The sequence below is a fragment of the Natator depressus genome, chromosome 16 (assembly GCF_965152275.1).
Source record: "Natator depressus isolate rNatDep1 chromosome 16, rNatDep2.hap1, whole genome shotgun sequence".
Taxonomy (NCBI): domain Eukaryota; kingdom Metazoa; phylum Chordata; order Testudines; family Cheloniidae; genus Natator; species Natator depressus.
In genome coordinates this window covers 3,639,045-3,654,348 of record NC_134249.1, presented here as the reverse complement: position 1 = coordinate 3,654,348, position 15,304 = coordinate 3,639,045, and the positions used below count along the sequence as shown (strand labels likewise).

Here is a 15,304-nt window from a genome sequence, read left to right as displayed (position 1 = left end):
TCACTCAGCGCAGTCAACCTGTGGAACTCCTTGCCTGAGGAGGCTGTGAAGGCTAGGACTATAACAGGGTTTAAAAGAGAACTGGATAAATTCATGGAGGTTAAGTCCATTAATGGCTATTAGCCAGGATGGGTAAGGTCCCTAGCCTCTGTTTGTCAGAGGGTGGAGATGGATGGCAGGAGAGAGATCACTAGATCATTGCCTGTTAGGTTCACTCCCTCTGGGGCACCTGGCATTGGCCACTGTTGGCAGACAGGACACTGGGCTGGATGGACCTTTGGTCTGACCCAGTCTGGCCGTTCTTATGTACCCAGTGGAATGTGGTGCGGTTACCCAGATCAGTGCCCCGGGTGTGATCGGCGCTGGGCCCTGTCCCCCACATGGCGATGCTGGCTCGGCCTGTGACCCATCTGTAGGCAGAGGTGCTCACATCCTTCCATCCACAGTTGCCCTCTTCAAAATCGCAGGTGAAGGGAGTTCCCAGCGTGACTGATTCTTTGTGATAACCTGCCGGGAAGCAGAGGAGAGTGATTAGTGCTCATGAGGGCTGGGCAGGACTCATTCCTGGGAGTAGCAAATTCCAGGATGTTTCTGTTGGTGATAAATCAGCAGCATCGGACATTTAGGGATTCCTGGGGGAGTGGGTAGGGGAGTGGGGGATGAGTGGAATGGGTGAGGAGAGTGGGTACTTAGGTGGGTGGGTAAGTGGATAGCTTGAGGTGGCTCTCATGGGGCCTATGTGCCAGGCAGAGCTAGCAGGAAAGCCACAGTTGCGTAGCCCTGCAGCGCATTTTGCTCATTCAGGGCCTTTGGCCCATCCTTGTGTGATGCAGTGGGGCCCTGGTTCTAGGGTTCCCAACTCTGACTGAAGCTATTCCGGGAGTTTTTTTTTCCCCAACATGACATAATGTAATTTTCTTAAAATAGCCTATTAAAATCTCCTGGATTGCTTTCAATAGTCGCCGGGAGATGGATACTGATTCCAGGAGATTCCAGGCCAATCCTGGAGGGTTGGCAACCCTACCTGGTTCCCTACTCTTCTCTTGGAGCAGGTTCAGGGTCAAGGACCCCTGGGGAACCCGAGGCTCTTGGGCTGGAGATTGCTAATCCCAGGAAAACTGCTATGCAGGAAAGAGCAGCCAGAAGCCAAAGAGCAGGAGTCAGAGGCAGCACTCACCACACTGGTTCTCATCGGAGCAGTCCCTGCAGTCGCACACAAAGTCACACACCCCCGGGGCAGGACTGCTGCATCTGTTGATGAAGATGGACTGGATGCCAGCGTGAGGCCAAGCTACCAGAGAGGGTAAAAGCCAGCATCAGGGGGGCCAGCCCCAGGCAGCACTGAGGCCTGTCCCTGGCCACTGGCTGCCATCTCTGCAGGGGGTTACAGCCAGTGCATGACACTAGGTTGTGAATCTTGAGGCTTGGGGGCCTGACAGGTGGGGAGCCTCTGCACCTGCGATGTTCATAGGCCCCTTTGAACACTCCAGCACCTGCAGAGCTAGGCTGGGGATTCTGCCGGGGGAGACTGCAGAGCTGCCCTTTCCAGCTAGGCTGTAGTTTGGCTTGGTTCTCATTCTCATCAGCCTGTGGCTGCAGGAGGAAGATGGTGGCTTTTGGGGAGGTCATTTACCATGATTCATGGGCTGGAGAGTTAAACATGAATGGAGGCAAAATCCCAGTGAAAGTCACCATGTGGTGAAAAAGAGCTAAGACATCTACCCCGTCAGCATTTGGGGCTAGGAGGGTGGGAACTCATTTGCCTCTTGGGATCTGGATTTGAAGACCCACAGGCTACATTTGAGCTCTGGATTCTCCTGCCTTACAGTGGCATGTCTCAAATACACCATAAAATACTTCTGATGTCGGGGGTGGGCACGAGCCTGGTCACATGATTAGCGCTCAGGATGCTGGGGGTATATTGCCAACTCTGGGAGAGAGCAGGTTCCAGTGGGAAATGGGGCTTGAGATCTATTCCCAGCTCTCTGTGACACCTTGGGAAATCACTTCCCCGCTCCATGCCTCAGTTTCCCCATTGTAAAATGAAGATAATGGTGCTGACCCAGCCTTGTAAAGGGCCTTGAGATCTGGAGATAAATATGTAACGCCAGCAGACCAGGCACCAGCTCATGCCAGCGTTCCATGTCTCAACTGGACGCAGGGTGACCAGACAGCAAGTGTGAGAAATCAGGACGGGGGTGGGGGGTAATAGGAGCCTATATAAGAAAAAGACCCAAAAATCGGGACTGTCCCTATAAAATCAGGACATCTGGTCACCCTGACTGGACACATGTGGGTTAATAGTGATAAAATAGGTATTAGAATTATAAGAAAGTTTTTAGTGTCTAGACTCTGTTGAATACTTGTGAGTTGTCACCTGTGTTCATCTTACCTATAATATCTGTGCTCCAGACTGGAAGATAATGTTGGAGCGGGCATACTGGGAGCCTCTGGGACTGAATTGCCAGAGAGGAGAGGGACATTAATTAGTGTGGAGCTGCTCTTCTACAGAAATTATGCCCCTCCCCCCCGCAAAGAGGAGACCCAGCAATACCAGGTGGGCTCTGGTTCGTTCTTACAACTGAAACTCCCCACAGCTGGACCGACAAACTGTCAACAAAAGGACTCCTATAGCTGGTCTGCTGCTCCCTCCCTCCCTGTGAAGGTGAGTCACCTGAGTGGACGCTGCCCCTCTGCTGAGTTTGCAGCTCAGAGCGTATGGCAGGAGAGGGCTAAAAACCTCAGACCAAAGGAACTAAGGTCTCTGTGCTGCTTGGACTCAGGCACAGGGGGACACAAGGTGTTTTTAGGCGTAACCAAGAGATCCTTGCCTGCTTAGCCTGGGTTAGCCCTAAAGAACATACAGAGCTTGCTGATGACAGAAGCCTACATTATCTTTTGAAATCTAAGACTGTAATTCATTTGTGTCACCTATGTGTCTATATTTGCTGGCTTGCAAATAACTCTCTAATTTCCTTTTCCTATTTAATACATCTCCATATAGTTTACTATAGGATTGACTACAAGCTTTGCCTTTGGGGTGAGACCTAAAGCACAACTGACTGGGATAATTGACTGGTTCTTTGGGATTGGAAATAACCTGAACGTTGCTGTGATTCTTGGTGTAAGGGGCCATCTACCACAGAGCTATGATCACCTGTGTGGCAAGACAGATTGGCGAACCCAAGGGGCTGTTTGTGACCAGGGGCGCCAGAACGGGGGGGGGGCCAGGGGGGCCATGGCCCCATCACTTTTTACCATCTGTAAGGGTGAGTGATGGCGGGGCGGAGAGGAGAGAGCAGGGGGTGGGGTTTTGAGGGGAAGAGGAGGCGCAGGGGTGGGGCCTTGGGGGAAGGAGCAGGGCCTCAAGGAGAAGGGGTGCCGTGGCGGCGGAGGCCTCGGGGGTAGGGGTCAGGCAGTGAGGGAAGGGGCGGTGCGGGGGGGAAGGCATGGTTTGGGTGCCTGAGAAGTGTTCACTTGGTGCATTTGGTTGGTGAAATCTAAGTTTAGAACTCACAACTTTTGGGGTTGGTGCCCTGAGTCAGTCCTGAGGTTGGCACTCACACTCCTGCAAAACCTTTGTGAGCATCACAAAATAGTGATGTTATTTAATTGAATATTTGTCATGCTGTCTGGAGTGGCTCATGACCATGAGTGCCCACCTCAGGGCAGACTGTCAGAAAACGCAAGACTCCCCAAGCTGGTGATGTGGCTATAATTCTAACAAATGTGAACTCCTCGATCACGCTACAAGTCTTACCATGGAGTCACAGACAGTCCCCTTGGACTCTCCACTCTATAGGGTTGCCAGGCATCCGGTTTTTGACTGGAACTCCCGGTCAAAGAGGGACCCTGGCAGCTCCAGTCAGCACTGCTAACTGGGCCGCTAAGAGGCTAGTCCCTGCCTGCCCTGGCTCCGTGTGGCTCCCGGAAGTGTCCGGCATGTCCAGCACCTAGGCGCAGGGGTCGCCGGGAGCTCCTGCCCCACCCCGAGCGCCAACTCCGCAGCACCCATTGGCCAGGAACCATGGCCAATGGGAGCTGCGGGGAAAGCGCCTGCGAGTGGGGGCAGCACGTGGAGCCCCTGTAGCCACCCCTACACCTATGAGTCAGAGGGACATGTCACCACTTCCGGAGCCGCCTGAGGTAAGCACCGCCCAGCCGGAGCCTGCACCCTGCACTCCCTCCCACACCCCAACCCCAGGTTGGAATCCCCTCCCACAGCCTCCCAGAGCCTGCACCCCGCATCCCCTCCCACACTCCGAACCCCTTGGCCCCAGCCTGGAGCCCCCTCCTGCACCCCAAACCCCTCATCCCTGGCCCCATCCCAGAGCCCACACCCCCAGCCAGAGCCCTCACCCTCTCCCACCCCAACCCTCTGCCCCAGCCTGGCGAAAGTAGTGAATGAGGGTGGGGGAGAGCAAGAGATGGAGGGAGGGGGGATCGAGTGAGCAAGGGGTGGGGCCTCGTGGAAGGAATGGGGTAGCAGGCGGGGCAAGGGTGTTCGGTTTTCTGCAATCAGAAAGTTGGTAACCCTACCAGTCTATTCTGTCACCCAGAGAAACTGGACTTTGTAATAAATGGTCATGTCAAAAATCACACCAACATCAGGTTGCTCCCAGTCTCCAGAGACCAGTCACTTACCCCAGGTCAACTGGTACTCCAGATCTTACACCAAAGACAAGGCTAGCACCCAATTCTATAGTAAACTAACTATAGGTTTATTAGCTAAAAAAAGGAAATGAGAGTTATTGAGGTTAAAGCAGGTAAAATATAGGCACAGGTGAGTCACAGTTTGTAACTCCAAATGGTGTCAGTGATGTAATAAACTGCCAGTTTCCCAAAAGTCTTTCAGGGTACCCAGGTTGTCTCTGGGGATCTCTGCTTTGCATACAGTACACTTCCCTGTAAGAGTCCAAACAGTCCAGACATGAAAGATCTTTCCCTGAATCCATTCTTATAGCTTTTTCTGACAGAAAACAAGCTGACAGGGTCACTACCCTGGTGGGCTCTTTCTCTGAGGACAGAGAGTGAGGAATGCATTTTAAGTCTTTGATCTCTGATCATCACACAGAATGACAACTTGATTTGAAATTAGCACTTTTCTGTTAGAGTTCTTCATTTGCATTCCACAAGGCCTCTTTCTCGTTTGAGGGGTTACTTAGTTACAGAGGTGTACACAATGTAGATGTTTGCTATTACATTATAACGGGATACAGAGAAGTGAAAACAATGCATTTAATGTCCCATTCATTTTCATGAAGTTTAAATACACTCTTATACAGTTATCAATCACTTTGATCTATACTAATACACAAGTGAATTGGCCTGGCTTTCAGCCATGCATTTGTAAGCATGCAGTGAGGCCTGGGGCTTTGACATGAACTGGCACCTGGTCTGCCAGCATCACAGTATTATTGTATTTTAACCAAATCCTCGGCAATTGAACCAACATGTTTATGGGAATGTGCCAGAAATGGAATGTAACAATTTCCCCTCCCTGAATTCTTTCAAACCCGATTCAGAACGTGCTTTATCCCCTAATCCCTTCCACTAGGCCTGTCTCAGTGCCAGCTGGCACCGTCTGTGGGGGGCAGAGCTCACATCTCTGTCTGATAGGTTTCTCCGGGCGAAGAAATGTCCCTGGCAGAGCCATATGGAACCATGCGGCCCAAGAGGCCATGCAGTGCTGGGCAATATAGTCCACACCTTGGATGGCTCCTACAGTGCTGTAGCTAATAGAGCTGGTCAGAAGAGCTTTGGCAGAACCATATTCCATCGGAATGGGAGTCTGTTAACAGTGGAACACTCCACTCATTGAGTGCTCTGGAATTTCACCTTGGAAGAAAACCAGAAAAAAAAGTCCTAACACTGTTGAAATGTCCCATTTTGACATTGTCACAGAATCATAGACATGTCCGGCTGGAAGGGATCTAGAGAGGCCATCTAGTCCAGCCCCCTGCACTGAGACAGAAGCAAGGAAACCTAGACCATCCCTGACAGATGTTTGTCCAGTCTGTTCTTATAAACCTCCAGTGACGGGGGTTCCACGACCTGCCTTGGTGCACATGGAGAACAATTGATCACTGGCCTCTTTATAAAAGCCTTTAACATACCTGAAGACTGCTATCAGGTCCCCTCTCAGGCCTTGTCTACACTGAAGGGAAAAGTCGATCTAAGCTATACAATTTGAGTGACATGACTAGCGATGTAGCTTAGATCTACTTACTGCGGGGTCCACACTACGTGATGTCGATGGGAGAGCGTCTTACTCTTCTCGATCCGATGGAGTACAGGAATCGACAGGAGAGCGATCTGCGGTCAATTTAGCGGGTCTTCACTAGACCTGTTAAATCGACCGCCAAGGCATCAATCGCCGTGTCGATCCCCCGGAAAGTGTAGACAAGCCCTCAGTCTTCTCAAGACTAAACAGGCCCAGTTTTTGTAACATTTCCTCACAGAGCAGGTTTTCTAAACCTTTTATCTTTTTTATTGCTCTCCTCTGGACTCCCTCCATTTGTCTGCATATTTCTTAGTGCAGCGCCCAGAATTAGACACAGAACTCCAGCTGAGGCCTCGCCAGGCCCAAGAGGAGTGGCACAGTTATTGCCTGTGCCTTACATATGACACTCCTGTTAATACACCCAGAATTATGTTGGTCTTTTTCACAATTGCATCACGTTGGTGACTCTCATTCCATTTGTGATAAACTATAATCCCCAGAGCCTTTTCAACAATGCTACCACTTTGACAGCTATTCCCCATTTTGTAGTTCTGCATTTGAGTTTTCCTTCCTAATTGAAGTACTTTTGCACTTGTCTTTATTGAATTTCCTCTGGTTGCTTTCAGACCAATTCTCCAGTTCTGAATTCTAACCCTGTCCTTCAAAGTGTTTGCAACCCCTCCTATCTTGGTGTCATCCACAGATGTCATAAGCACACTTTCCAATCCATTATCCTAATCATTAACTAAAATATTGAATAGTATCAGACCCAGGACTGATTCCACTAGATACTTCATTCCAGTTTGACAGTGAACTACTGATAACTATTCTTTGAATGTGGTTTTTCAACCAGTCTCGCATCCACATTATAGTAATTTCATCTGGACCACATTTCCATTTGGATAGAAAGTTGGCTAGATTGTCGGGCTCAACAGGTAGTGATCAATGGCTCCATGTCTAGTTGGCAGCCGGTATCAAGTGGAGTGCCCCAAGGGTTGGTCCTGAGGCTGGTTTTGTTCAATATCTTCATTAATGATCTGGAGGATGGTGTGGATTGCACCCTCAGCAAGTTTGCAGATGACACTAAACTGGGAGGAGAGGTAGATACGCTGGAGGGTAGGGATAGGATACAGAGGGACCTAGACAAAATAGAGGATTGGGCCAAAAGAAATCTGATGAGCTTCAAGAAGGACAAGTGCAGAGTCCTGCACTTAGGACAGAAGAATCCCATCCACCGCTACAGACTAGGGACCGAATGGCTAGGCAGCAGTTCTGCAGAAAAGGACCTTGGGGTTACAGTCGACGAGAAGCTGGATATGAGTGTGCCCCTGTTGCCAAGAAGGCTAATGGCATTTTGGGCTGTATAAGTAGGGGCGTTGCCAGCAGATCAAGGGACGTGATCGTTCCCCTCTATTCGACATTGGTGAGGCCTCATCTGGAGTACTGTGTCCAGTTTTGGGCCCCACACTACAAGAAGGATGTGGAAAAATTGGAAAGAGTCCAGTGGAGGGCAACAAAAATGATTAGGGGGCTGGAATACATGACTTATGAGGAAAGGCTGAGGGAACTGGAATTATGTAGTGTGCGGAAGAGAAGAATGAGGGGGGATTTGATAGCTGCTTTCAACTACCTGAAAGGGGGTTCCAAAGAGGATGGCTCTAGACTGTTCTCAGTGGTAGCAGTTGACAGAACGAGTAGTAATGGTCTCAAGTTGCAGTGGGGGAGGTTTAGGTTGGATATTAGGAAAAACTTTTTCGTTAGGAGGGTGGTGAACCACTGGAATGCGTTACCTAGGGAGGTGGTGGAATCTCCTTCCTTAGAAGTTTTTAAGGTCAGGCTTGACAAAGCCCTGGCTGGGATGATTTAATTGGGGATTGGTCCTGCTTTGAGCAGGGGGTTGGACTAGATGACCTCCTGAGGCCCCTTCCAATCCTGGTATTCTATGATTCTATGACTCTATGATTCCCAAATTTGCTTATGAGAATGTCATGTGGGACTGTATCAGAAGCCTTACTAAAACCTCCCCCTCCATCCACATCCAGTAACCCTGTCAAAGAAGGAAATTGAGTTAGTTTGGCATGATTTGTTCTTGACAAATCCATGCTGGCTGTTCCCTATAAGCCTGTTATCCTTACAAATCGATTGTTTAATAATCCTGTATCTTTCTGGGCATTAACTTTAGGTGAAGTTGTCAGAATGAACCATTTCCATTTTTCATTTTGAAATAACTTTTTGTTTCAGTTTGATTTTCTATTTAGTTATATACTATAGGTCAATACACTATCTGTAATTCATAATAATAGAATACCAAACTTGAAAAAAGTTAAAATTGAAACAATTTTTTTTTTAGAATTTTCCTTCATGGAGAATTTCAATATTGTGCAGTTTCATTCCAATTGTGAATTAAGCCATATTTCAGAATCCTTTGTGAATGGGCATTTCTGGCCTCGGCATAGCTCTAATAGTTAGTGATCACTCAGGTGTCCAATAACCCCTGTATCAATGCCCCAGGGGCTTGCTCTTGTCATAAAATGAACATGCACCCAAGGAAGAGTCAGAGCCTGAGCAATGGTGGTATTACAGATGTTTGAATGGCATCACTGGCATCCAATCAGCATTCACATCCAAACCTGGAAAAGATGGACCTAACACTCAGGTTTGAAATCCGCTTCCCTTCACAGAGGCACATTAAGATTTATTGGGGCCCTGGACACAAAGAACATTTGAGCCCCTCACACCTCCATCGCCATTGTACCCTGCCTCTGCTCTTCCCCTTCCCACCCAAGGCCCCACCCCCTGGCCAAGCCAGAAGCTGGAGCCAGCAGGGCCATGGTAAGAGCTGCCCAGGGAGCCCAAGCTGCTGTGGGGAGCCCTGGACTCTCCACCTAGAGTTGCCAGGAGTCTGGTTTTGTTTTGATTTGATCATTTTTTTCCCTTTAGACTTTATCATCCAGCTGCATGTTCTCTGTTCGATTTGGTGTGAAGCTCTTTAGAGTGGGGAAAATCTTTTGGGTCTGTGTTTGCACAGCACCTTGCACAAAGGCTTCCTGGCCCAGGACGAAGGCTCCTAGGTGCTAGGGAAATGCACCGAACTAATAACAGAACAACAGGAACTGATCTATTATATTAAACGTGTCCACACGATACAGCTGAAAGAAACCAGATCAGTAATCTCCCAGGAACATTCTGATTCAATTCCTGTTCACTCAGCTCTAGTGTTTGTATTTCAGTAGTGCCTGGAGGCGCCACCTGAGCTCAGGGTCCCACTGTGTCAGGTACTGTACAAACACCTGAGCTCAGGGTCCCGCTGTGTCAGGTACTGTACAAACACCGAGTGAGAACCCAGACCCTGTGCTGAAGAGCCCAATCTAAAGAGACATGACAAAGGGGAAACTGAGGCACAGAGCGAAGCAGTGACTTGCCCAAGGTCATCCAGGGAATCAGTGGCAAAGCTGGGAATAGAAGTTAGGTTCGCAGCGTGCCAGCCTCATGCTCTAACCACTAGAGAACTCTCCTTCCTTTAGTGTGGAGTCATCCAAGGCTCAACGTACTTTCTGCTCTCTGGCAACTCAGTCCAAGGGAACTAACATGTGGCATGATCAAAGCCAATCTTGCCTCAGCTTCTTGTTTAAGGGCAAAATGTCTCCTTAAAGCCCTGGCACGGCAGGAGTTTACAGTCCCCCAAAATGAGACACAGAGAAGTTACATGTGGAGGTTGAATCTGAACTAGCAAGTGATGGGTTGTTCCCTGCCCTCTCCCAGCAATGTCCGGCTGGGAAGTGCTGCGTCCGCAAAGGGAACTTACCAGAGAGCACCAGAACCAAGAGGAGCAGCCGCGCAGGCATCTCCTGAGCCTCTGCCCCGGGGCAGGTGTGCAGCTGGGAGCTGACACAGCTGCTGGAGGGGCTGTGCTTGCAGAGCGAAGGCTGGAACCAGCTCCCAAGGACTTGACAAGCTCTGGACTTCAGCCCCAGCTCGTACCTGCACTGCAGAGCTCTTGATCCTGGTGCAATCAGTCCCAGGGGAGCAGGTTTTATCAGCAGGGTATTTCCCTATGGAACTGACACTGTAGCCAGGGACATGCAGGGGTGGAGCAGAATGGCAGCAGTTTGGCTGCTCCAGGGGAGCAGTGACCATGGATCCATCTCACTCCCAGGAGGAGTGTGGGGCAGGGGGGATAGTAGGGGTCTCTCAGAAGATCCATGATAGAGGACTCCTAGGTATCCCCCTCCAGCCCCTGAGGAGCCCTCACTTGTCCTCACTTTCCCCTCACCCCACCCTTGAGAGTGAGACTCCATGTTATCCACTGTCTTTCCAGGGAGGGGACTCTGGAGGCCATCAATGCTGAGCTGCCAGGGGACTGCTGCTGAGGCACACCCGGTGCTTGCGGCATGCCCTGGCTGTGTGTGTGCCCACAGCTGGGTAGTAGCTGCTGGCCTCAGGCAGGGTCAGAGCCTGCCTACTCCCCTCTAACCGAGCAGCTCCAGCAGTCCATGTGATCAACAGCAGGACTTTTGGACCACCCCAGCCACGGGGCCACCCTCCAGACCCTTTACCAGCTGCCCCCTTGGGCTCAGCTGGAGTCATGACTGGGGAATGGGCATCCCCGCACAATGGGGAAATTGGGGATGAAGCCTGGAATTCAAGCAAGACATCGGGGTAGCTGAGATGCAGATGAGCTAATTATTAATTTGGCTTTCATGATGGCTAAGGACTGTGTAGTCAGGGTCAGGGAAGGTGTCTTACAAATGCTGTCTGTGCAAATTCCCTTTACGAATGTGGCCCGGGTGAGACAAGTTTGTAGGTAATTGGTTTGCAGTGAATGAGCTGTCCTGCCTCCAGGGGCAGAAATCATGATAACCGCTACGTGCTGCGGTAGCTTCCCAGCAAGGAAAGATGGGGAGTGGTTGGGCCCTGCTTTGAGATCCAGGGTCCTGGGGAATCTTAGCTGTTTAAGTTCTTGTGGCTCTGAAGCTGGCACTGATCCCCATTTGTTTGCTAAATGTTTCTGACAAACAGAAAATAGCCGAAAAGGAACCACAGTCGCTACCTGTGAACGGTGAGTCTGGTAAACACTGGCACGGGGGGGAAAGTACATGGCGGAGAGGCAAGCTCCCAGCGTTTCAACTGGAATTGTTTCAGTGCAGTGCTGTGCATTTAAATGAGACGCAGCCGAACAGTCTCTGGGTCTGTCTGCACTGCAATCAACACCCGTGGCTGCTGGCTCGTGCCAGCTGACTTGGACTACAGGGCCCAGGCTAAGGACTGTTTAATTGCAGTGTAGACATTTGGGCTCAGGCTGGAGCTTGGGCTCGAGGACCCGGAGAGATGGATGGGTCCCAGAGCTCAGGCTGCAGCCAGAACATCTACACAGCAATTGAACAGCCTCTTAGCCCAAGCCGGCTGGCACGGGCCAGCCGCAGGCGTCTAATTGCAGGGCAGACATACCTTGACCTAAGGGACTTTCCAGTTAGGAATCAGGAGCTGTTCTCCTGATCCACCAAAGACATAGGCTGTAGTGCACTGGAGGAAACCAGCTCACCAGTTGGGAAGTGGGAAGAGGCATTACAGGCCATCCAGAAAATGTCTCCGGAACGCATACTAGGGCCTTCAGTCAGCCCTTGGGCTCACCAGAGGGATGGGTAAGAACGGGGTGGCAGCACCAGATGCTGTGTGGGCCATAGAAAATTAAATGAAGTCACTTTAAAGGATTCTTGTCCATTACCAAGAATAGGTGATACCCTGGACACTGTAGCAGGTTCAGTCTGGTTTTCCCACACTGGATCTTAGCAGTGGGTGCTGGCATGTGGAAATGGATCCAAAAGAGAAGGAACAACCTGCCTGCACAGCAGGGCGGGCCTGTGACAATACAAAGTGATGGCTTTGGTCTGTGTAAAGCAGCACACACATCTGAGAAGCTAATGGCGAGTGTGACAGGGCAGGTCCCTCACAGCCTGCCTGCTACACCTAGACTCTACATGACATCCTGGTGCTGCTGAAACCTGTGAACAGGACCTGGTACATTTACAAGTGGTCTGTTACAGGCTTGAAGCTGATCAACTGAAATAAACCCCAAAACCGAAGTTGTTCCAAGAAGAGGTAGCCTACCTCAGGCACCCAACTGGTGAGGTGAGAATTTCCACTGACAAAAAGAAAATCAAGGCTGTACAGAACAGCCAGCTCCTCAGCCACTCCTAGATGTGCTGAGTTTGACAGGACTCTGCTCCTATTACAGAAGGTTTATTTGTGAGTTTGCCAATATAGTAAAGCTGCTGCATAGGGCGGGTGAGAAAGGGAAACCATTCCAGCGGTCAGCACAGTGTGAGCTGGCATTTGCAGAGCCAAAAAAGGCTCTTGTGACTGCTCCTGTCTTAGCTTGGCCATGTTTCAAAACCTCTTTCATATTGGACACAGACGCTAGCGCTTTTGAGTTGGGGGTGATATTGATACAAAAACACAAAAGACAGGAGACGGTAGTGGCTTATCACAGCAAAAGACTAAATTCTCTTGGAAGAAATTATTGCACCAATTGAAGGAATGCCTGGCAACGATTACAACATTTCCACCACTCGCTGTCCAGGAGAACTTAACACCTGTGGTCAGGCCAGACCAGGCATCCTTGCAATGGCTCTTTAGATTTAGGAGTCTTGAGGGGCCACTTTCCAGGTGACTGGAGACCCAGCAATGATGTGATTTCACAATCACACACAGGCCTCGACACAATCATGGGAATGCTGATGCCTTGTCCAGCTGGCCTTCTTGAGGGGCTAATTGCAAACACTGCCCTTAGCCGGAGAACAAGGAACTGGTCAGTAAAGGGAAAGTGTGTGCTCAGTGAGAGATTACCCTTGCCTCGCTCTCTTTGCTCCTCAAAGTGAAAATGTTCCTGCTTGATCCCTGGGACAGTGGATGTAGGGTGCAGGAATGAACTCCAGAGAAGTGAAAAACTTCCCAAAGAGATGGCCCTGAATTCAGAATAGTGTGTGACTGGGAAAGCAACTGGAAACGCAGCCACCTTAGAGCATCTAGTATCTCCTCACTATGCTGGTCAGGATGGGAAAACTTGGAGCTTAAAGATGAATTATGGTATAGAACATGGGAGAAATCAGTGGGTGATGGGTACAGGTATCAGCTGGTGGTACCAGATACATTGAAAAAGGAGCTGCTGAGGTTATGTCAAGATTAAAAACTGCTGGACATTTTGGGGCTACCAAAATTTTGGCCAAGCAAAGAGAGGGATGATGGGCAGAGCTGAGATGGGAGCTGGTGTTATGACTGCCATCCGGCAGGTTGCTGAGCTATAGACAATCACAGACCTGGTTAAAGGGGATAGGTATTCTTCTAAGCACCTTCCTTTCAGGCTACACAGAGGGAGCAATTAAATGTCCATTGTGTAGTAATATCTGGAAAACAATAAACTACCATCCAAGGCACTAAGCCACATGGTGGAGCCAAAGAAAGCTAAGCTATGTGGTTTGAACAGCTTCTCTTGGACTGATTGCAAATGCAGTGGGAGGGGATTGATTGGTCGAAGCTGTGTATGTCTGCGTGGGTGACTGAGAGGCAGAAAGCCAGCAGACAGCAAGAGAAACAGTCATGAGAGTGGCCATGGGAGGGAGCAGAGAGACAGAGCTCCTGGGGGCACAGTGCTGCTGGAGAGGCAGGCTTGGAAATTGTGAGCAAGGAAACTGCCTGCTGCTGTTTGTTTCTACTGTGTTTGGAGAAACCGGACTTTGTGTGCATTCTTTGTAAATAAACAGGACTGCACCAGAGAAATATCTGACTTGTGGCATCAAGTTTTCCTCCTAATGGAAATAACCTGAATATTGGCTAACCACATGAGCCAAAAGGGTTAGTGCTGGGAAGCAGTGGCACCTAGTGGACAGAGCACTAGATGGTGACTTGAATTCTATTCTTGGCTGTGCCACTGGCCTGCTGGGTAACCTTGGGCAAGTTGCTTCCCCTTTCTGTGCCTCAGTCCCCCATCTGTAAAAGGGGGCCAATGATACCAATGTCCCTTGTGAAGTGCTATGAGAGCAGCAGATGAAAAGTGCTAGATAAGACCTAGGTATTATGTTATAATTACCACCAGTGTGGGCTGCATTCGACTAGGCTTGCACATGGAGAGTTCTCTTGGTTTAAGGTCTCTGCATAGCTGTGACATGAGGCGGAGGGATGCAAAGCTATTTGCAGTCACAAGATTCACTCCAGGTGAATGGTTTCCAGCACACAGAGCCTTATGAACCTTGTGCAGGCTCAGAGACCCCATCTCTGATCCCTGGCTGGTGATGGTTTGCCAGTACTCCACAGCCTTGGACTCCAGACGTGGGCACGTTGCTGTAAATGTCCAATACACTCACGATTGGCCTGCCGGTGATTAACCATGGTGGGACCAGTGCCTGTCTTGCTTCCTAGAAGTGGTGACCCAGACAGGTGCCTATTATTAATTAATAATAATAATAATAATAATAATAAATTCCCTGGCCCTCCAGGATGGATTCTGAGCTGGTGGCCAAGAAGGAGGCTTTGTGACAGCCCAACACCTCTCACAGCAGCACCATCCCCAGCTCATGCTCCCAAGGCCTTGGATGCCCTTGACTGGCATGGAGCAGTATGCCCTCACCCCCACCCCACAGCACCCTGCCCTCAGGGTTCTGTTGCCCAAGTCCCAGTGCACACAGCAGCACGTAGCTTCTTCTTCCTAGGAGATGTCCTTGGACTCTAGACGAGGCTTAGCCTGGTGCAATCAAGTCATAAACAAAGGGTTTGATTCTGCTCTCACCTGTGCTGGTGTAAGTCAGGGGGCTCTGCAACATCAACAGGATACTGCTGCTGCGGAGCTGCGTGCGGGAGAGCAGAATCCAGCCTGCGAGGGCAGGGGCATTCCTGAGCTATCAGAAGGGACACTGGCCTTCATGAGCCTGGAAACGTCGGTTGGGCAACAACCACACCCCACCCCCAAGTGGGAGCACATGCTCACGGAAAGGGCAAGTCTCCTGGCTTTGCCCTCCTCACTTGACGAGCAGTTATCCCCCTGCCATTGTTCATTACCCTCCCTAGCTGACGAGAAGCCTGTAACTG

General features: G+C 50.1%; 1 protein-coding gene across 1 annotated transcript in view; it reads right to left on the bottom strand.

The window, feature by feature from the left end:
* MAMDC4 (MAM domain containing 4) overlaps positions 1–10,119 on the bottom strand; it is a 50,890-nt gene extending 40,771 nt beyond the window's left edge. Inside the window, exons 1-3 of the mRNA XM_074973535.1 lie at positions 10,029–10,119; positions 1,178–1,291; positions 334–507 (exon numbers count right to left, since the gene is read on the bottom strand). Of these exons, the coding sequence (XP_074829636.1) occupies positions 334–507; positions 1,178–1,291; positions 10,029–10,068 (328 nt within the window). The 5' untranslated portion in view covers positions 10,069–10,119. The remainder of the gene's footprint in view (positions 1–333; positions 508–1,177; positions 1,292–10,028) is intronic.
* Positions 10,120–15,304: the final 5,185 nt, after the last annotated feature.